The sequence below is a fragment of the Leuciscus leuciscus genome (genome assembly GCF_965113295.1).
Source record: "Leuciscus leuciscus genome assembly, chromosome: 13".
Lineage (NCBI taxonomy): Eukaryota > Metazoa > Chordata > Actinopteri > Cypriniformes > Leuciscidae > Leuciscus > Leuciscus leuciscus.
Window position 1 is genome coordinate 26890656 of NC_138737.1, and position 22094 is coordinate 26912749.

General features: G+C 41.8%; 1 protein-coding gene across 4 annotated transcripts in view; it reads right to left on the reverse strand.

Moving 5' to 3' along the window:
• The window catches only part of LOC309512259 (glycerol-3-phosphate acyltransferase 4-like), a 38525-nt gene extending 16631 nt beyond the window's left edge, over positions 1-21894 (reverse strand). For 2 of the 4 annotated variants that reach the window (XM_082187759.1, XM_082187756.1), the window contains exons 1-5: positions 21527-21871; positions 19505-20011; positions 10636-10708; positions 8625-8958; positions 63-137 (exon numbers count right to left, since the gene is read on the reverse strand). In XM_082187759.1, the coding sequence (XP_082043885.1) occupies positions 63-137; positions 8625-8958; positions 10636-10708; positions 19505-19672 (650 nt within the window). In that variant the 5' untranslated portion in view covers positions 19673-20011; positions 21527-21871. Of the gene's footprint in view, positions 1-62; positions 138-8624; positions 8959-10635; positions 10709-19504; positions 20012-21526 lie in introns of all 4 variants that reach the window. The other 2 variants (XM_082187758.1, XM_082187757.1) reach the window with 2 other exon arrangements.
• Positions 21895-22094: the final 200 nt, after the last annotated feature.

The following is a 22094-nucleotide window of genomic DNA, read 5'->3' on the forward strand; positions in this document are numbered from 1 at the left end:
GTATAAGAAAGCAAAACAAATTACAAAAAAGGCTTTTTTTAATATAAAATCAAGTTTCTTACCTCCCATTGGGCAGAAGACCAATAATGGTGGTGAAGACAACCAATAGGCTTATTCCTGTGATTGCTAATGTTAGCCTGATAAACCAAAAAACAAGACATTTCAACTCAAACATTTGAACAATCATTACAAAATGTACCCATTAAACCTTTTTTGTTTGCATTTCTCTGGATTTGTTAAACGTAAGAAGGTATGACATGCTCCATGTAGAATAAATATGTTTGATATATAAATGTTTGATTCAATGTTTTTAGTCGAAACTGGGAATTAGGGGTGGGCGATATAACAAAAAATCTTATATCACAATATGAGTCATTTTATTTCACGATAATGATAAATATCAAAATATAATTATTTTTTGCTTTAAATAAAGTTATATCATCACACTTTTTGATGCCACTGAAATTTCATAAATCTCATCACTAATTTCAATTAAAAAAAAAAACTAATACTAGCCAAACCAACATAAAAAATAAATAAAACTCATGCTTACTGAAGATAGGTAAACAATCAGTGATAAAATAGGAGCAAAGAAACTAATTACAAGCAATAGGACAAAAAAGCTACAATAGAACAGACACAAATTAAATAGACCAACCTGAAAAACTACAAGCACTAGATAGGACTACAGAAAAAGGCTACTACATAAATTGTATGAAGTAATCAAAATTACACTGCACTGTCTTCACAGTGTAAATTAAACATACATTATATTATATATTCTTATTAAAGTAAAAAAAGTAATTCAGTAAAGACCCGAGCAATGAGATTATTTGATTAACATTAACGGCACAGTGACTGCTGCCACTTTAAGACCGAATGCACAGATCTAATATACTAATATGCGCATTCTTGTTCACTTAATGCATAAAGACTGTGTTTATGAGGATACTTGCAAAGAGGGGCATTTTGAAACATAAGTGTGTGTGTATTGGACCTGCGCTTAAAACGGTTTAAAATTACTACTTGTTTTAAAACTGCAAGGCTTAAAAACACATTCATATGATACGTTCTCTTACGAGAGGTACTCTCGTACTGCGTAAATCTTACGCTAGGGGAAAATCTCTTTTCCGCGAGATACTGAAGCCAAAAATGATCCTTAATTTTGAAATAATGTAAAACGCGTTGCGGCAGCATGCAGACACAGGCGAGACGGCTTGTGCGCCTATTGGCTGCCCTGCGGCAACTGCAGCAGCCTATCGATAAGGCCCACTCGTGACGTCAGCTCCAATGGGGGCGCTTCGCGCCCAATACGTCACGTCCCGCCAGAATGGGCGTGGTCTAGGGCTATAAACATAGCTTCGAGAGGCTAGCTCACTGATTTTTCATCTCTTCAGCGAAGCTCTCGCATCGCTGGATCCGGAGAGAAGCCGCGCCGTTTGAAGAAGCCTTTCAGCGGGACGAGTCGACACTCTGAAGCCGCTGGCCGCGCCGCCTTCAGTCGCCTTCCTGCTGCGCTATCCGGCGTTATATCCTTTCTCTGCTACTGTGTTTTGTGTATGTGTGTGTGCTCGCCGCCGCGACACACACTCTCATTGCACTAAAAGAGCCGGGCGTCTTTTTCAAGACGCCCCTTTCCTGAGGATCACGCAGCTCTCGCGCTCGCTGACGGCGACCGCCCTCACTGCGAGCCAGTTACTGCCTATGGTGACTCTGAGGACTCACCTGGCATCCTTCTCCGAGACTGCTCCTCCGCCCCCCCCAACCCGCAAAGCTCGCCGGTGCGCCCGCTTGCCTTGCCTGCTTGGGGGATGATACCTGCTCTCCCTCTGTTCGAGCCGCGCAAACCGCGCCGTTCACAGGGGATGTCAGGAGCGGACGGTCACGGGGCTAGCTTTCTCTCTCCCTCTGTTCGAGCCGCGCAAACTGCGCCGTTCACAAGGGAGGCTGGAAGCGGACGATCGGGGTTAGTTTTTCTTTACGTTACAAGAAAGCTACCCTGCCCTTGCGCCCCATTCACGCGTCACTCACCGGCGAAAAGAGAACTCAGTTCCCTGATTAGGCGACTGGAAATATCAATATTGCAGCAAACGAGCCTGTTGTAACACGCACGCTTGCAAGCAAATGCCGAAGAAAACATGTTGACGCTCTCTTATATGCTCATGCATCTACACACCTTTGTGTTCCCCCCTGTGGCTCAGTGGTGGAATCTTAGGTTTTTCGCACGAGAGACCGGGGTTCGAATCCCGGTCTAACGGCAGATATATTATGCCGCCAATGCTTCGCTCTGTCAGTTCCCTGAAAGGCGACTGCAGATGTGCATTTTGCAGCCAACGAGCGCGCTGTACAACCCGCTCGCCTGCACCCAAACACCGTTTCTATGGTTCCCGTGCGTCACTGGCGAAAGGAGAAAAGGGTGTTTTTAGCCCCGCTGCGGCCGGGCCGACCTCCACTCCTGACACATTTCTCATTCCCCTCTTAAGTTCAGGTGACTGGAAATGTCAATATTGCAGTGAGCGAGCCTGTTGTTTTGCACGCACGCCTGCAAACAAACGCCAGCATGTTGACGCTCTTTGATAATACTCGCGCTACTGAATGTCTATGTGTCTTCCTCTGTGGTCCAGTGGTAGATCATCAGATTTTCGCGCGAGAGACCCGCGATCGAATCCCGGGTCTACCGGCAAAACACATTTTTGCCGTCAATTCTCGCTCTGGCAGTTCCCTGAAAAGGCGACTGCAGATGTGTATTTTGCAGCCAACGAGCGCGTGGTACAACCCGCTCGCCTGCACCCAAACTCTGTTTCTATGGTTTCCGCCTCTGAAGTTCAGACGACTGGAAATGTCAATATTGCAGTGAACAAGCCTGCTGTAATACACGCACGCCTGCAAACAAACGCCAGCATGTTGACGCTCTCTGTTTCTATGGCAACTTCTCGCTCGTTCAGTTCCAGTAAATGCGACTGTTCCAGTGTATTCTGCAGTAAACAAGTCGGCGAAGCAGCCCGCTTGCCTGCACACAAACGCCGCTTTTACGGCTACCCAGATAAATCCCATAAGAGTGTATTTTCTGGTGTCCCGGCCACGGCCGATGGTGTTACGAATGTAGACGAAATGCCCACTGCCCAGTGCTCATTCCTACACACAAACACAGCCCGTCACACAGGGCTCGCGCACATGAAATCGACCCAGGTCGATTGCGCATTAAACGTGGTAAATGTGCCCACTGCCCAGTGCCCACAAACACTACGTTCCGCATATCTCAAGGTTTCTGTAAAAACAAAACCAACGTGCATTCGCTCTGCTCAGGCGGACAATGCTCTCAGTGTTGTAAATGTGCCCGCTATCCCGCGCCCACATTCACACATAGACATGACAGGTCCTACGGGACTCGCCCAGCCCCCCCCTCTCGGTTGACCACCGCATAGGAGTCGAGCGCGGGCAATCTGCCCGCTGTTATCAGCGCGCCCCCTGCCTCGAAGCGCGACGCTTATGTTACAGCACACCGAAGCCCCTCTGTCGCTGAGCGACCAGAGCGCGCTCCGCATTCAGCCCCTAGCCATTCGTGCAGATGCATGGGCAAGGCTACCCGGGGGTTTTGAAGTGGGTGCTAGACATTATAGAAAGAGGCTATTCGCTACAGTTTCGCCGACGCCCTCGCCGCTATGTGACGCGCGTCGAAGCTACGGTAAAAACAGAAGTAGCACCACCTACTTCGAGCCGAAATTTTGAAACTGTTGAGCAAAGGGGCCATAGAGCCTTTATCTCAAGCTCAGAGTGAAGGAGGGCTATACAGCAGATACTTCCTGGTACTGAAAAAAGACGGGGGTCTCAGACCCATACTAGATCTAAGGCAACTGAACAGAGTGCTTGCGAAGCAACAGTTCAGAATGCTCACGACCAGAAAAACCCTCACGCAGATTCGCCGAGGAGATTGGTTTGTGTCAATAGATCTGAAAGACGCATATTTTCAAATACAAATAGCGTCACGTCACAGGCGACGTTTGAGATTCGCCTTCGAGGGCCAGGCATATCAGTGCTCAGTCCTACCGTTCGGCTTGTCTCTAGCCGCTCGCACCCCTCAGACTACAGGGCATGCGAGTATTGAACTACTTGGACGATTGGCTGATTCTAGCTCAATCTCACTCGGTGCTCATAGAGCACAGGACCATTTTGCTCGATCACCTCGAGAATCTGGGTCAATTGGGCGAAGAGTTCTCTGTCTCCCAGACAGATAATATCTTTTCTGGGCACAGAACTGGACTCGCTGTCTATGATAGCGCGACTGTCACCAGAGCGCGTACTAGACATTCAGCGCGCAGCGAGCTCTTTCCGCTGCGGCGCATCTATCCCGCTCAAGAAATTTCAGAGGATGCTAGGTCTCATGGCCTCAGCATCATCAGTACTTCAGCTGGGCTTGCTTCGCATGCGCCCGCTACAGTTCTGGCTGAAAGCGCGAGTACCGCGCCGAGCGTGGGCTTCCGGTCTGCTTCGTCTCAAGGTCAATCAGAAATGCATCGCAGCTCTGAAACCTTGGAAAGCAAACGACTTGTACCAATCAGGTGTTAGCCTGGGGACTTCCTCGAGTGTGAAGGTAGTGTCTACGGACGCCTCCACCTTGGGATGGGGAGCACTGCTCAAGGGCAGACCGTTCTTCGGCCAATGGTCAGAACGGGAGAAGCTTCTACACATAAACTGCCTCGAAATGTTGGCAGTAGACAACGCACTGACGCGTTTTTGTCCCTAAATACGAGGACACCACGTCCTGGTCCGCTCGGACAATATGTCAGTGGTGTCCTACATAAATCGCCAGGGCGGCCTCAGGTCCCGAAACCTGCACAGGCTGACAGAACGCCTCCTGGTGTGGGCTCAGCGCAACCTGCTCTCGCCGAGAGCAGCGCATGTGCCAGGGCTCCTGAACGTAGGACCGAACAGACTGTCCAGGAACAATGTTCCGACAGGCGAATGGCCTCTACACCCACAGACAGTCCAGCTGCTTTGGAAGAAATTCGGCAGAGCGGAAGTAGACCTGTTCGCGTCTCAAGAAAACGCTCACTGTCTGGAATTTTTCTCCAAGAGCAGGGACGCGCTGGCTCACGTATGGCCCCGCCGCCCGCTCTATGCCTTTCCTCCCGTCTCTCTCCTGCCTCAGGTGATAGAACGGATCAGAGAAGGATGCTCAGTGCTACTCGTAGCGCCGTTCTGGAAAAACCAACCCTGGTTCCCAGTTCTGATGCAGCTAGCAAGCACTGCCCCATGGCCAGTGCCAGTGAGGAGGGACCTCCTCTCTCAGGCCAAGGGCTCGTTTTGGCATCCGCGCCCAGAGCTGTGGTCCCTTCATGTTTGGGCCATCAACGGGTACCCGCTGACCTCCCCAAGCGGAGTGTTAAAAACGATCACGCAGGCTAGAGCTCCGTCTATGCGACGTCTCTATTCCTCGAAATGGTCAGTGTTCTCCAGCTGGTGCACAGCTCGTGGCGTGTCGCCCCTAGACTGTGGGGTGACGGAGGTTCTCTCCTTCCTACAAGAGCTGTTGGACAAGGGCAGGACCCCTTCCACGCTCAAAGTGTATGTGGCGGCCATAGCAGCGTTCTCAAAAACAACGCTGGGTCAGTCAGTAGGAAGGAACGATTTAGTCATCGTCTTCCTTAGAGGAGCTAAGAGACTGAATCCTCCCAGACCTCCCTCAGTCCCTGTATGGAACCTTTCTACAGTGCTGGAAGCCATGAAAGGTGACCCATTCGAGCCTTTACAGACGATTGATCTTAAACACCTGTCTTTCAAGACAGTGTTTCTTCTGGCTCTCGCTTCAGTGAAGCGCACAGGGGACTTACACGCGCTCTCAGTAAGCGCGACGTGTATGGAGTTTGGGCCTAATGACTCAAGAGTTATACTCAAACCTAAGCACGGTTATGTTCCAAAATCCCTCAACACACCGTTTAGGGCGCAGGTCATTCCCTGTCAGCCCTACCGGTCTCTGACGAGGAAGGAGACGCAAGCTTCCTTTGCCCAGTCAGAGCATTAAGAGCTTATGTGTCTCGCACGTCTGTTTTCAGACAGACAGAGCAGCTCTTTGTTTTCACTCTACGGACGTTCTAAGGGACTTGCCGTGTCGAAACAGAACCTATCCAGTTGGATAGTTGATGCTATAGCGCTGGCTTATACCTCTAAGGGCTTACAGTGCCCATTTGGAGTCAGAGCACACTCCACGAGAGGCGTGGCCTCGTCGTGGGCTTGGTCTAGTGGGATTGCCTTGCAAGATATCTGTATGGCGGCAGGCTGGGCCTCCCCGTCTACATTTATAAGGTTTTATAACCTAGAGGTTCCCGCCTTGCAGGCTAAGCTGCTTTCGGTCTAAAATCGGTACTGTCTGCCCTGATGTGTTCGGGCCAGAATACTGAAACTGCTTGAGCAAATGCTCGCTGTTGGATCGCGCAGCTCTATGGGCAGTGTGTAAGACCCACTATATTCGTCAGTCCAGGCCGGGGGTCGCCCTGACTGTACGACACATCATCAGTATAACTGCTCCTTATAAGATGTTATATTATTACAGGAATGATGCTATTCTAGCCACTCTTTCCTGGGCTCTCTGTGAGTCCCTTATGATCATGTACTATATGAGCCCGGGCACTTGCCCTTGGGACTTTGGTGCTGGATCTTAGCATGCACGGCGTTTTACACTGTTTCCCCTAGCGTAAGATTTACGCAGTACGAGAGTACCTCTCGTAAGAGAACGTACTCGGTTACTAACGTAACCTCGGTTCTCTCTAGAGAGGAAACGAGTACTGCGTATCTTGCCGTGCCTGCACACGCTCTGGTTCGCTTCGGCGATGAAAAACCAGTGAGCTAGCCGCTCGAAGCTATGTTTATAGCCCTAGACCACGGCCATTCTGGCGGGACGTGACGTATTGGGCGCGAAGCACCCCCATTGGAGCTGACGTCACGAGTGGGCCTTATCGATAGGCTGCTGCAGTTGCCGCAGGGCAGCCAATAGGCGCACAAGCCGTCTCGCCTGTGTCTGCATGCTGCCGCAACGCGTTTTACATTATTTCAAAATTAAGGATAATTTTTGGCTTCAGTATCTCGCGGAAAAGAGATTTTCCCCTAGCGTAAGATTTACGCAGTACTCGTTTCCTCTCTAGAGAGAACCGAGGTTACGTAAGTAACCGAGTACGTTTTTGTGAAGGCGACACCACGTGACCGTAACCGCGATAGAGACGATATTGACAAATTTCAACCAGTTAATCGCGTCTACTGGTATTAAAATTGGAATCGATAAGTAGAATCGGAATTGATTCATTTTCAAACAATACCCATCCCTTCTGGAATTTGTCACAGGTCGAATTCAAACCTACATCCTACATTAGTTATATGATCATAACTCCAGGAGCACATGCACTACCCACTGCACCATAACTTTGACCTAATGGATGCAGTTGTGCAATTAATCGCACAATACCCAGGTGGGGACATCTGATTAAACAGAGCTCAGATATCAGGCACTCTTCCTCATCTCAAATGTGCGCACAGGATGGTGAAGTGTTTCTATTAAGGGATGTGGGTTAAGGCCATTGCCCTGACTGACATTAATCCTACAGAAGCTCCATATGGCCCTGAGGGGCAGCAGAATTAGCCTGTATTTTAAGACACTAAATTCAGACGTGTGTGCCAAAGCAGAGCAAACGTCTCAGAATGGACCAATTAGAATGATGTCAAATTATAACATCAGCCAACCAAAACTAATATTTAATATTTATGCTGACCGCACTTTACAAAGCCATTGACAGTTTACAAGTGCTGCAGAATTTTTTTTCTTTTCTGTTTCGCTATATTACATACAGTGGACCTCAAAAAGTAGTTAATGTACCCAACAATACCATATCTTTTATGTATTTTTCATAGACATGTAAATGAGAGTAACAGCAGTGCCCTCTGCTCCTTTCTTCATGAAGCAGCCGTTTCTAATTTGAATACTTTTTTTTGGTATTCATACTGTGTAAACATACTGTGGCAGTTAGAGCTCAGTCAGGGCAATAACATAATCATTTGTTGCATACCATGGTGTTACTTTGCACGCCAAGGTACTTCAAAGATAACCAAGGCACTACCATGGTACATGTACAGAAATACATAATATTAGCATGGTACACGTGTCAAAAAACAATGGTAATACCACTTGTTTGTTGTTAGCATTGGCCTCATTTTATTATTTATTATTTTAGAATTCTTCTCGCTAATATTCACATTTGATTATTCCATAAATAAGGGTTTATTTGTATTATTTTAAAAGGGATGCACAATATATTGGTATCACATCCATTATTATTATCAAAATGAGAGATTGGACTCTCTGAATGTAATTTTATAACATTATCAAATGTAATCTTTGGTAAGCCTCAAAATGAAAATCCATTTTTCATACTGTACATTAAAATGAAGTGATGCAAAAAATTTGTGATTACTTTAATTTTAGTATTTAATTTTTTTATTTAGTTAGACAAAACCCCATAAAATTATAATATCAGCCATTTATGGGTTATTGGCCATAAACGAAAAATAATAATTAGCATCAGCCTGAATCTTAATATCTCTGACTTTTATCGAGCCCCATTTTTCTTCTTGCTCACCTGAGGGGCAACAGGAACCCATAACGGATGATGACGCCAAAACCCCACAGCACGGTCAGTCTGGTGCTAATGTGCTGGAAGTTATAGTTGCTCCTAGTCAGCAGGTTCCACGACTCAAGTTCTTCTGCCGAGAAACATTTGGTAACCTCATCATCTACGATGCTTTCAATGCCACGGCGGCAAAAGTAGAAGGTGTCTGACATTTCAAACTCTGATGAGGAAGGAGAGGGGCCTGTGGCGGCGGAGGCGGAGCCATCCAACTCTCGACTGCTCCCGTTTCGCCGAATCTCTTTGAGCTCATCTTCCAGTGACGTGGGTTCTTTAGCGATAATGCCTGAGATAAAATGATAATGCAAACATACAGTGTCTTTGTGAAGAGCAAAATTCAGAACATTACATAACAGAGCACATAATGTCACAGTCTAGGGTGTAATTAAGTCAATTTTGGAATCCACTGCTGCTTTGATGTATATCTAATGAGTGATTATAATCAAGGTATTAATCAATATTTTTCCTTCTAAATATCAAATGAGTTGAATGACTTCTCTATGCTTATGAGATTTTACTTCGGTTATAGAGTGTTACCAGTGTGATTACTGAAATGTTCTTTTCATGTATTCTTTAATGTCTGTATTAAATATCTGAGCCCATGCCAGGAAAGCAGTAACAGTGTTCGCTCATTTAGCCCGGCTTCCAGAAATGAAATATGGCTTCGTTTTGTTTGAGAAAGGTCTTCAACATGTGTTAAAACATATATCTGTTCTTCTAGCTCATCCTGACGATTATAGGTCACAAGGGTCATTGGAACCAATAGTTTAAGAGACCGTTTCTTAGCATTTACTTTCCTGTTCTATATTAAAGTGTCCTCTCATTGAGAGAAAGAACATGTTATCTTGATGTTTTGGGAAGAATCTCCTGTTTATAGTAAGAGCCCACCAAATCCAACCTTGAAGAAGCTGTGTGTCTATGTGTGTGTTAGTATTCTTGGTTACAGGCCAAGGAACAAGTGGCATTATTGGATATTGACTGACTTGTTTTCTTCGACATGCTGACGCCTAGACACACAGTCTTGTGACCTCAGAGGGCCATTCATACCTAACATAGGGTCCTGGTGGCAGCCGTACAGACTGTGGAGATGTGCTACTACCTATCAGTCCATGTGTGGAAATGTACTATGTTGATCTATTTCTTAGCCAATCAGAATCATTCAACCTGAAGCAATGATGTAGCTTAGACCTTGGTGAAGGGTATAACTGCTGTGATCTTAGTAACTGTAACAGGGCGGCCTATGAACTCCTTACATTTACATTTTACATTTATTCATTTAGCTGACGCTTTTATCCAAGGCGACTTACAATTGCTATATATGTCAAAGGTCGCACGCCTCTGGAGCAACTAGGGGTTAAGTGTCTTGCTCAGGGACACATTGGTGTCTCACAGTGGATTCGAACCCGGGTCTCTCACACCAAAGGCATGTGTCTTATCCACTGCGCCACTACCACCACCCTCCTTGTAAGTCTTGAAGCTGACTTCTGCCTGATGAAACTGCAAACTATCTTCAGTCAAACTTTTCTTTAATTTATTATAATTCTGACTCTTGTCTTAAATTGACTGCACTTCTAACTCCTGGTCTTAATTAATCATATCTGGTCCTTGGGTCTTTAACTGTAAATTCCCTAACAATTTGTAAATAAATAAATTATTTGAATAAAATAAAAAAGTTAAGAGACATTATATAATGACGTGCAACAACTCAAGCAAATGCAAACACAAGCAAATGGGACACAAATGTAGTGTGACCGCAATTAATTGTTGTCTGATCTTTCTGTGGATAGGTCAACTGACAAAAACAACCACGGTACAAGTCCTGTGAGATCAACCAAGCACAGGAGACACACCAAAACAAGCAATGTCACTCAGATTAATAAGCAGATGAGCACACAGGAGCAATAGATCATTTTCCCATAGGTGTAATTGTACACAGTGTTTACACAGACACTGACATACTTACTATTAAGACTGTAAGGCTTGTACAGAAGATGGTTTTTCTCCTTGGCTCCTCTTTCCATCCTCACTGTGGCCCACTGGAAAACAAAGAAAGAAAAACAAACTCAATTTAATGTAATCACTGCAACATACTATTGTTCAATAGTATACAATTAGGGGTGATCTAAATATTTTATTGTATACATCTATTAATTTAAAATATTTATATTCATATTTAACTCTCTGATAATGCATGAAAAATCTAATTATGGGGGAAAATATCAAGTAGCCTATGTAATATAGCAGATAATGTGCAGTCAGCCAGTCATTAATAAATAATAAACCGCAAAATAAATCAGTTATATTTCCTCTGTGGATTACATCATAATGGCCCTTAAAATAAAACTGCCTATTTCGTGATTTGAAAACACATTGAGGTGGACTGCAGCACAGACACACACACACACACACACACACACACACACACACACACACACACACACACACACACACACACACAAATACACACTGAATGTTCCCCCAAGGAACAACAAGCACTTTATTGAAAAGCTGTGGGAGGAGGAATAATGTCAGCATGTTAATTCAGGCATGTGGAGCACACAATACACACAACTGACTTGCACTGAGAATCAGTAAACACTGAGGGGCTGGTTTTGATATCTTGCAAAATTTACCACAGGTTTTGCTTGAACTTCAATGTTTCAATGTCATATTCTTCTAATATGTAATACTTTGAGGTTAAGGACAGAATGTACACGTCACAAATGTCATAATGTTGTTCCTGTTACTCAAGGGACAGTAAAACTTTGCAATCTTAAGGGTACATTTGTTTCAACAACAATGATGTAATAAAAACTGAAACGTTTTTCTTTTGCGTTTTTTTGCATACAGACGACAATATTGTCAAAACGATCCCCGATCACACAGATCCGTGAAAATGACTAAAAACGCTATATGCATGCCAGGCCAGTGGTTGGCGATGTCACTTTGTAAAGAAACACGCGCCTATAGACTGAGTAGTTATACACATGTTATACATGTTTTTGTAGTTTATACAAAGACGATAACGGTATCAATTTCAAAAACTTGCACTTTGAAACCCTTTTTCAAAAGTTTGCATTTTTCAAGCCCCTTGTAAATGACCAGCCAAAATGCACCCAAAGTTTTAAGTTGAAAATGGTGTTGTGTAAACGGCCCCTAAATGTGCAGCTCAAACTGGAGATGTTTGTTTCTAAAGCTGGGATGCTTCAGATCCTGCAGAGCCGTAGGTGCTACACACAGCAAGGAATAGTACTTTTTAGCATTTAAATTAAATTTGACTCTTTCTGTCAGGACCACTATCGTCAAATACGATTGGCAATTAGCATACAGTTAGGATTGGCGGTATGGTTCTGTTCTGGGCAAGAACTCCCTGCGCATCCATGCAGCCTAGCATGGATAAGAGCAGGGAGAGCAGCAATAACCACGTGATAAAATGCCACGTGAAATGTGTGGAGAAATCCATTTGATTGTAGTTTAAGTGATGTTTTATAGAAGAGTGGTTTGATTAAGTGGTGGAAATAACAGATGATGGACACAGAACGGTAACAATTACACACCCACCCACGTGCAAAATCAAAATACATCATTACATTTACATTAGTTTAAATAGATTTTGTGTGTGTGTGGGTTTCAGGGATGGTTAGATTACTATAAAACAGTTCACATTCACTTTTCTTGAAAATATTTAGCTATTAGATCTATTTAAATGCTTCAGTTTATTTTCATATTATATTAATATAATATGAAAACAAATTGAAGCATTTAAACTGATATATTATATCACCTCAAATACTTCAATTTGTTTTGTTTTTTTATATTATATTATATTATATTATATTATATTATATTATATTATATTATATTATATTATATTATATTATATTATGCCTATATTGTATTACATTATAAGCCTAATAAAGAATTGATCTCACAAGGGTATTGTTTAGGGCTCCTTGCCATTAAAAAGTTTGAAACTCCCTGCTAAAGAAAATATTGGAAATTCATAAGCAATAAACAATCATTTAACTGTACAAAAACACTTTATGGTTTTCCCAAACCATCTCAGTGTAACAGCTTAATTTTTTTCATACCTTATTATAATATTGTAAAGAATTTAACTGTCATGCAGAAGATTTTGTAAATCATTTTTTAAAGGATTTCTTGGTAAAGACTGGTACAGTTAACAGCACGGTAAAACATTTTTATTTGTATTCATTTTTATCTGGGGTCCAACATTAGTATCTATCATACTTCACCGTTACTAGGTTGGCCAAGTTGCATCACTGACATGTAAATGTGACAAATGGAATAGCTTTTAAAGGGATATTTCACTGCTGGAAAGATTAAAATTGGGTCGTTTATGTAGTAGAAATGTGAAATTACTTTAGAAGTTGGTGCCTTCTAGACTAAGAAATGCCATAAAATGTATTTTTGGCTCATGTGGATAAAAGACAACAACTCCCAGAATGCACTTGCTTCGCTGCCCTACGAGGCCACTCCCAAGCCACGCCTACCGGTTACATAGGGCAGTATGGGAAAAAATGATACAACTAGGCAACTAGTTGACTCGAAACTGAAAAGACGCCGTTTTATCGTGAGATCCCATCCCCTATGGGTGGGTTGAAAACATGCGGAACTAGCTCCTACTACTGGCTGTAGTCTCTCGCCTCTGGCCAAAAAAGCCTCCGATGGCGCAAAATGACGATTTTTGCGTCATCTGAGGGTTTTTTTCCAGACACACAATACGGAAATCTCTCATCTCAGGGGGACATGAGGGAGGGAGGCTTGGTCATTCGAAAATACTACCGGGTTTCTACTGATACAAAGCTTAATGCTAATCGGTGAAGTATCTCTTTAATAGCTGAATGTTGTTTAAAGGGCACCTATTATGCCAGTCCCTCCAGAAAAACGCGATTATGCGATCGCATGATTCCATGCATAATCAGCCAAAGTCCGCATATTTATGCGGGGGGCGCATTTTTTTAAATACGCCGCACTTTTGCCGCATAAATTGCAGATTTCCGCGTGCAAAATATGCGGGCTTGCATGATTTCATAATCCCCGCATTTTCGTTGCAAAAAGTCAGCAGAAAGTTGACAAATGTTGGGTTTACTTCACACAAGCGCAGCCATTTCCCCTGTTGCCATGGGAACGTTATGAAGTGACGTAATTACGCGACATCATTGAAAAGCTGCAAACCCCGCGATAGGCCTATTTCACAAAAATCCGGTCGTATCTTACACCGCAGGCCGTGCTTTGCATGTTTTCATGGAACAACTGGGGAGAAGTTAAATCACGTCAGACACAGAAGGCAAAAAGACGTGTCTGTGGTGTGAAGGAGTAAGTTAAGCAGATGTTGAAAATGGAGTGTTGATGCTGGTTCGGGAGTGATGCCCTGACAAAACATGTTTATTGCACTTGATTGTTATCTGATTTGCACGTCATGCACTTTTATTTATTATTATCAAATGTTGGCAAATTAAAATTGTTTGTAGAAGTTGTTTTCTGTAACTTTCTTAAAAATGAGTGAACATGGAGCAGTTTTTCCGTGAGCGGGACTGGAAAACCCGGAGTGGATCATGAGCGGAGTGATAAAAGAACGCTTAGAGTGGAGAGAGGAACATGCTTTTGCTCCACTCCAGGCTTTGATCGCATCCCCCTAAGCAGGGTGAATAGCCTACACCTCGTCTTTCCCATTCAAACTAAAATGAAGACATTTATTACACTATTAATGTAATTGGTGTTGGGCAATCACTTTTTTTTTCTCTTTTTCATCAAACTGCAGTTTTCGCAAGTTCCCGCAATTTTCGCAAGTTCCCGCAATTTTCGCAAGTTCCCGCAATTTCATCGCATAAAATTGCATAAATATCCCGCATATTCCATCGCATTTTTTAAGAAATCTTGCCGCATAATCAAGGATTTTTGCCCGCAACAATCACTAAAAAACTCCGCGTTTTTCTGGAGGGACTGATATTATGCAAAATTCACTTTTACATGGTGTTTGAACATAAATGTGTGTTGGCAGTGTGTGTACACAACCACCCTAGAATGATACAAATCCACCTAGTGCTTTTATTTAAATCCCCATAAATCATAAGCACTGTCTCAGAACAACCCGTTCTCAGATTCAGGGCAGTGTGACATACTTTTGCACAAGCCCCTCCCACGAGCTGTTGATAACAATGTTTCCTAAGCGATTAAGGTGTTTTGTTATAAGATGTAAGAATAAGCAGCAGTCTTCATTTACTCTCGTTGTTATTCGAGGATGGATCTGTAGTACCAACTGTTTGTGATCCAGCTTATAGTCTCCGGAGCGATAGGCCTAACGTTACTGGACATGGCAGTAATGGAATGGAGAGCGTGCAGTTTATTACAGTTCATCTGAGTCGTTTTACGGATATAAAGTTTACCAGTTTATTAAGCACCCACTGAAAAGCTGTGTATATATTTGTTTACTGTTAGTTTTAATGAGTGTTATGTGTAATTCGCTGTGTATGTTGATGATAATGAAAGGGAGAGAGAGAGTTTATAAATAAGACTTTAATGCACACTTCTTATACTGTGTTTATTCAGCCCTTACAGTGATTTTCTGGAGTAATACTGACGCTTCATCTTTTGTGTGATGTACAATAAACTTCATAAAAATCATCAGTACATTTTTGGCCATCATTCGGACGCGGTCCACTATAACAGGCTTGTACTAATAGTGGATAAAAGCAAGATGAAAAATAAGTTATAACCATAATTGAACTAAACAATACCCGTTTTAACTCCATACAGCATTTATTCTCGGGCGCTGTGGGTATTATTGTCCGATCCGGGTCGAAATGAACACCGCTACTGAGAGTTTCTGTTTTGATATTATCATTTGCGTGAGATTGTCCTGACACTGAGCGCGAGCTCGTGAGGCTCCGCCTGTGCCGGCAGCAGCAGCTCATTTGCATTTAAAGGGATACACACTAAAACGGTGCGTTTTTCTCAGCCTCAAAAAGTGACAATTTAAACATGCTGTAAAAAAAATTATTTTGGGTATTTTGAGCTAAAACTTCACATACACTCTCTGGGGACAGAAGCTTATTTTACATCTTGTGAAAAGGGGCATAATAGGTAGTACGTCTTTAATACCCAGATAACATGAAATTTGACTAGAATTTCGCAATTATTTCAAGAATTTCTCTGCATCACTGAACCCGTTTATTGAAGGATTGTGGGAAGTCACTCGTTTGCAGAAGAGCCATAGTGGCAGGCAGAAAAAAGAAAGCCACACGCAGTGAGATTGCACACCAGTTACATAACAGCTTCAGACGGATGTGAGGTAATGTTGAAATAAATCAACCACAGCTGGAGTGAAGCAGCCCCTCAGCTCTTCACTTCACCTCCACGCCTGTCTCTAAACTTCTTTATGATAATGATATAGCCTATAGTAAGTGTCAGCAAAAGAAAAACAAATCAGACATTTTTTAGAAACATTAACCAAATGTGCACTTGAGCAACATATCCTCATCAGCCAGATCGCATTTCTTGAACCTGGCCTCTTACTTACACAGAAATGGTGTTCATACTTCCTGTAGGTTCAGAACCAATAAAAAAAATTCTGTGAACTCCCAACTCCATTTAAATCAAGATGGCCAGAATAGAATGAGACTATGAATATGCATAACATATCAATTCCTCCTCTCTTCCTTCTCTGCTAATGCCTCTACTGCTAAAAAGACCAGCACATCCAGCACATCTATAAAATTACAGACTGATATCCCTTTCCTCCATTCATTGCTAAAACACTTCAACCAAGTCTCTACCGTTCTTGCACAAAACAACCTGCTGGACAACAACCAGTCTGGTTTCAAAAGCAAACACTCAACTGAGACTGCCCTGCTCTTGGTTATTAAAGCTCTGAGACTGGCAAGAGCAGCTTTCAAATCCTCTTGCTGGATCTGTCTACATCTTTTGACACAATTAACCACCAGATCCTCCTGTCAACCCTCAAGACAAAGGGCATCTCAGGAACCCTCTCAGGTAGGTCCTTCAGCGTGTTGTGGAGAAGTGAGGTGTCTAAGTCACAACATCTAGCTACTGGGGTGCCTCAGGGCTCAGTGCTTGGACCACTTCTCTTCTCCATCTACATGTCATCACTAGGATCTGTCATTTAGAAACATGTTTTTTTTCCCAATCACTGCTATGCTGATGACACAGTATCCAACGGTAGCTGCTCACATCTCAGCCTGCCTGACAGACATTTCTTGCTGGATGAAGGACAACCCCCTTCAACTAAACCCTGCAAAGACAGAGCTGCTTGTGGTCCCGGCCAACCCAACACTACATCACAACTTCTCCATTCAGTTCATCAACCATAACTCCATCCAGGACAGCCAGGAACCTTGGAGTTGTGATTGATGATCAGTTGAACTTCACAGACCACATTGCTTGAACTGCCTGGTCCTGCAGATTTGCCTTATACAACATTAAGAGAATCAGGTCCTTCCTATCAGAGAACACTACACAACTCCTTGTCCAAGCTCTTGTACTATCCAGACTGGACTATTGTAATGCTCTCTTTGCAGGACTTCCAGCATGCACTGTTAAACCTCTGCAACTTATCCAGAATGCTGCAGCAAAAGTGGTCTTTAATGAGCCGAAGAGAGCCCATGTCACACCTCACCTCATAAACTTGCACTGGTTGCCAATCGCTGTTCGCATCAAATGAAAGGCATTGATGTTTGCCTACAAAACAACCACTGGCTCTGCACCCCTATACTTAAACTCACTTCTTCATACCTATGTTCCCTCCTGAGGCTTACGTTCTGCAAGTGAACGGTGCCTTGTGGTGCCATCTCAAAGAGGCACAAAATCACTTTCACAGACATTTACCTGGACTGTTCCAAGCTGGTGGAATGCCTAACTCAAACCATGCTGCTAAGTCTTTAGCCATTTTCAAGAAACTGCTGAAGACATCTCTTTCATCAACACTTGACCCATTAATACTAACACTTACTATTCTACAGTATATAATTTTTTTTAAAAACACACACAAACCTTGCTACGTGTATTGTGCTAGACTAACTGGGACTGGTCACAGCATTTGCATATTGCAGCCCTATTGTTAGTTTGATTGCTTATATTGCTCTCCTCATTTGTAAGCCACTGTGGATAAATGCGTCTGTTAAATGACTAAATGTAAATATCATTGTGTTCTGGAAGCACATGAGAAGTTCACACTACCCAAATGCACTCCATAAATAAAAGAGTTTCAAAAAAGATCATGTTAGTACCATAGTTTTTTGGACATGCATCATGGTAGTACCATAATAATATTATTTTATATACCTTATCATTTATATACCTTAGAGCAGTGGTTCCCAAACTTTTTCTGCCAGGCCCCCCTTTTCTAGAGTAAAATATTTTCAAGCCCCCCCACCAACTGGGATTTGTCGCATCCAGTGTAGACCGCATCACTAATATAAATTATAATGGGTTCTATTTGCTTTTTTCGGGTCCCGCCACTCGAGTCGGGTGTATTAGACAAGTTGTTTCAGTAGTTGTGGAGTAGATACATCGTCTGCTTAAGTTTACTTGGCACTGGCAGTCCTTTTTAACAAACTTTGTCCATGCTTTGGAACCATTCATCATTAATTTATATTTTTACACAATTCTCTGCAATACTCAATTTTGTGGTCTGTTTTTGCATGATAAAAATCCACTACAACTGGTAACAGAGCGCTCAAGCAGGTATTGAGAGTCATCTTGAGGTAATAAAATATGTCAAATAAATACTTTGTGTTCAATTATTTACTTATGTGGCAAGTAGCCGCATAAGCGGGATAATTTCGCAGTGTATATATCAAATCGAGGTGTAATATCATATCGGTTATCAGACGAAAGTTGATATTTAAAAACGTGCATAATTTAATAACACTTTTATATGTAATCTTTAGCAAATATCACAAAAGATCTCTCACCCCAACTTTACTGTCAACTCTATAGTATCCGGTAAACAAATGCAAAACAAAAAAACACAAATAAATCAGTCTGAAAAACAATTTTCTTAAAGGGATAGTTCACCCAACAATGAAATTTCATTGATTAATTGAGTGAGTCATTAATTACTCACCCTCATGTCGCTCCAAACCTATTACTCTCATCTTCGGAACACAAATGAAGATCTTTTTGATGAAATCTGAGAGCTTTATGTTCCTCTATTGACAGCTACGCAACTACCACTTTGACTCTTCAAAAAGTTCATAAAGAGATCGTAGAGCTGATCCATATGAGATAAGCGATTTATTCCAAATTTCCTAAGAGACTTGATTGCTTTATATGATAAACAGATTGAATTTAGGCTTTTATTCACATAAACATTAATCAACTCACAAATCAGTTGTTAAATGGAAGATCAAGCATGTTCGCTTGACGTGCGAGAACCAATGAGGTTTATTCTTGTGTTACGCATCACGTTTGAGCTTCTGTAAGAACCAATGAGGTTCATTCTCGTGTTACGCATCATGTTTGAGCTTCAGTAAGAACCAATGAGGTTCGTTCTCGTGCGTCAAGCATGTTCGGTTGAGCTTCTGTTTGTGTTTGCTGATCAATGTTTAAATGTGAATAGAAGGCTAAATTAAATCTGTTCATCATATAAAGCAATCAAGTCTCTTCAGAAAATATGGGCTAAACCGCAAAATTTTTATGGATTAGTTTTACAATCTCTTTATTAACTTTTTGAAGCGTCAAAGTGGTAGTTGCGGAGCTGTCAATGTTATTAATGACAGACTTGTCATTTTTGGGTGAACTATCCCTTTAACCATCCTGAAATGGAACAAGATGATCTTCTAACTCACCTTAAAAACCTTGAGCAGTGTCTTCATGTAGAGTCCACGGATGCCAAAAGACAGACCAAAAATGGCAGGAACAATGATGAAGACCAAAAGCAGTGTGACCCACAAAGTGAAAGAAATGCCCAAGAGCATGCATAGCAGATTACTAAAGGGAGAAATAAAAGGGCCCATTTTTTTTATTTTTTTTTGTTTCTTTCAGGAAGAAAATAAATAAATTGGGAAATGGAAGTGGACTTCCCACAAGCCAACTTTCTCAAGCACTTTTAGGGTCAAAGTCTCCAGAGCATGATGTGGAATGAGTCCGTAAAGAAGACGGGTGACATTATAAAGTCTTTTATATCCATTGGTGTACAACTGGATGACGCAAACACATCTTTCGATGTGTGGCACTGCCCAGAGGCGATTTACTTCGCTTTTAATGAATTATACATTGGCAACTTTGCAACTTCAGATCCCTGTAGACCCACAGAACATGACAGCTCTTCCCTCAGAGCTCTGAAATGAAGAAACCTGGAGAATGTGAAAGAAAACACATACAGGTAAATGATTACAGATCATTTAAGTATAACCTTATTCAAATCAAACAGATAGTGACGCACCCACCAAAGTAAACGCAACTGGTTGATCACAAAGCCAAACAAAGTGCCCTGCATTCAGTAAAAGCTACACTGGGATCTCAAACAAGGAGATATTTGACCTCATAGAGCTCCCACGAGTACAGTGGTGGGAGACACACTTGCATAACGGAGAAGAGAAGAGAAGAGAAGAGAAGAGAAGAGAAGAGAAGAGAAGAGAAGAGAAGAGAAGAGAAGAGAAGAGAAGAGAAAAGAAGAGAAGAGACTAATGCAACTAATGTCAAAATTTTACTCAAATAGGTGAAAGTATCCAGCCAAAAATATACAAGTAATCGCAAACTTTTGAAAACGAGATTCAAAGTGCAAGTTTTTGAAAACGATACTGTTAATATTGTCTCCGTGTAAACTACAAAAACGTGCATTTGTGAACAGTGACGTCATGGGTGTTCAGTCTATAGACGCGTAGTGTTTCTTTACAAAGTGACATACAGCATACATCATTTTCAGTTGTTTTTGCAGATCCATGTGTGTGAATCTGGTTCTTTTTGACAAGTTGTCGCCTGTACGCAAAAAAAATGCGAAGGAAAAACTTTTACGTGTTTAGTATATCATCGTTGTGTAAACATTAATGTACCCTAAAACAATTTATTTATTTTTGGTAATCGAAATAAAGCTGAAATAAATGATTAAATTAAATATATAGATGAAAGAAATATTAAATGAAAAACTAAAAAAAAATTAAATGTTGCTTAAAACTTGAACAAAACTTACAAATGCTGCCTTGGCAACTGACTGAAATAAATAACTTTAATGACTGAATAAAATGGGAATAAACTTCATTAAAGCTATATAGAAACATTTCAAAATATAGATATTAAAAACAACAAAAGCACATAAACAAAATTAAACAAACGAAAATATAAAAGATAAATAAAAATATTATACTAATAAATAAAATAAATACTATACTAGTATATAAATAATACTAACACTGTCTAAAGAAAACTGAGATACAATGAAGATTTTCACTGAAGTAAATTTGAAGCACTACTAAACTATGCAAAGTAACCTGATTAATCACTTTTTTTAAGGATTGACTTATTTTTTATTTCATTTTTTAGAAAATGCATGCAGTTAATTTGATTAAATTACATGTTAAAATGCATTGCTTTAGGTTAAAAGAAATTCCTTTTTTTTAATGAATTTCAAAAAAAAATATTTCATTGGCTGTTTTGAAACTTAAGTAAAATAAATGGGGGGAATTAATTTGACTTGTCAGCTAAATATGACAGACGAAACTATCCATATTATAAACCTCAAATATAATTTTAATTAGTTAAAAACAATTCTTAGAAACGTAGAGTAAAACTAATCAGTTTCAACAGTACTCGACTAGCAGCAGTAGCCTAGTAACGTTAATGAAGTACAATTACTCAAGACAAGTACTTACGCATCATGTTGTAATCTGTTGTGTCGCTGTTAAAAAAAATAGAAATATTTGATCCACTTGACTAGATGACTTTATGATCAGGTAATCTCTGCCAGCTAAAGCTTTCAGCTAGTTGGTTGATGAACAGAGGTGGATGGTCTGATGTATATATATATATATATTGCCTATCATTTTACACAGACATGCCGCTCATCCTAGCATCACGTGTGCTGGTATCTATAGAAACACTTACTCTGCGCTTTAAGGAGCTGCTTCGTTCTCAAGCTGAAGGCGCGTATTTATCGTGCTCACCCGACACCGGCAGAACAGACTGTCACGGAAAGGATGCAAAACAGAAGATCCGCATGTCGTGAGTGACGTACAAACTGACGCGTGTCCGTGACCACACCAGTAACGGATTTACATGCGGCAGACGGATACTTTCCACCAGGGGGCGATTCGAGCATAGATATATATGTAGATTTCAACATTCGACCGCTCAAGACACGTCGGCTAGCCCGCCATGTTGGAACGGTCAGCGTGTCGTCACTCACAGCCACTACATTGCACAGAGCTGGTTGTGAAACTG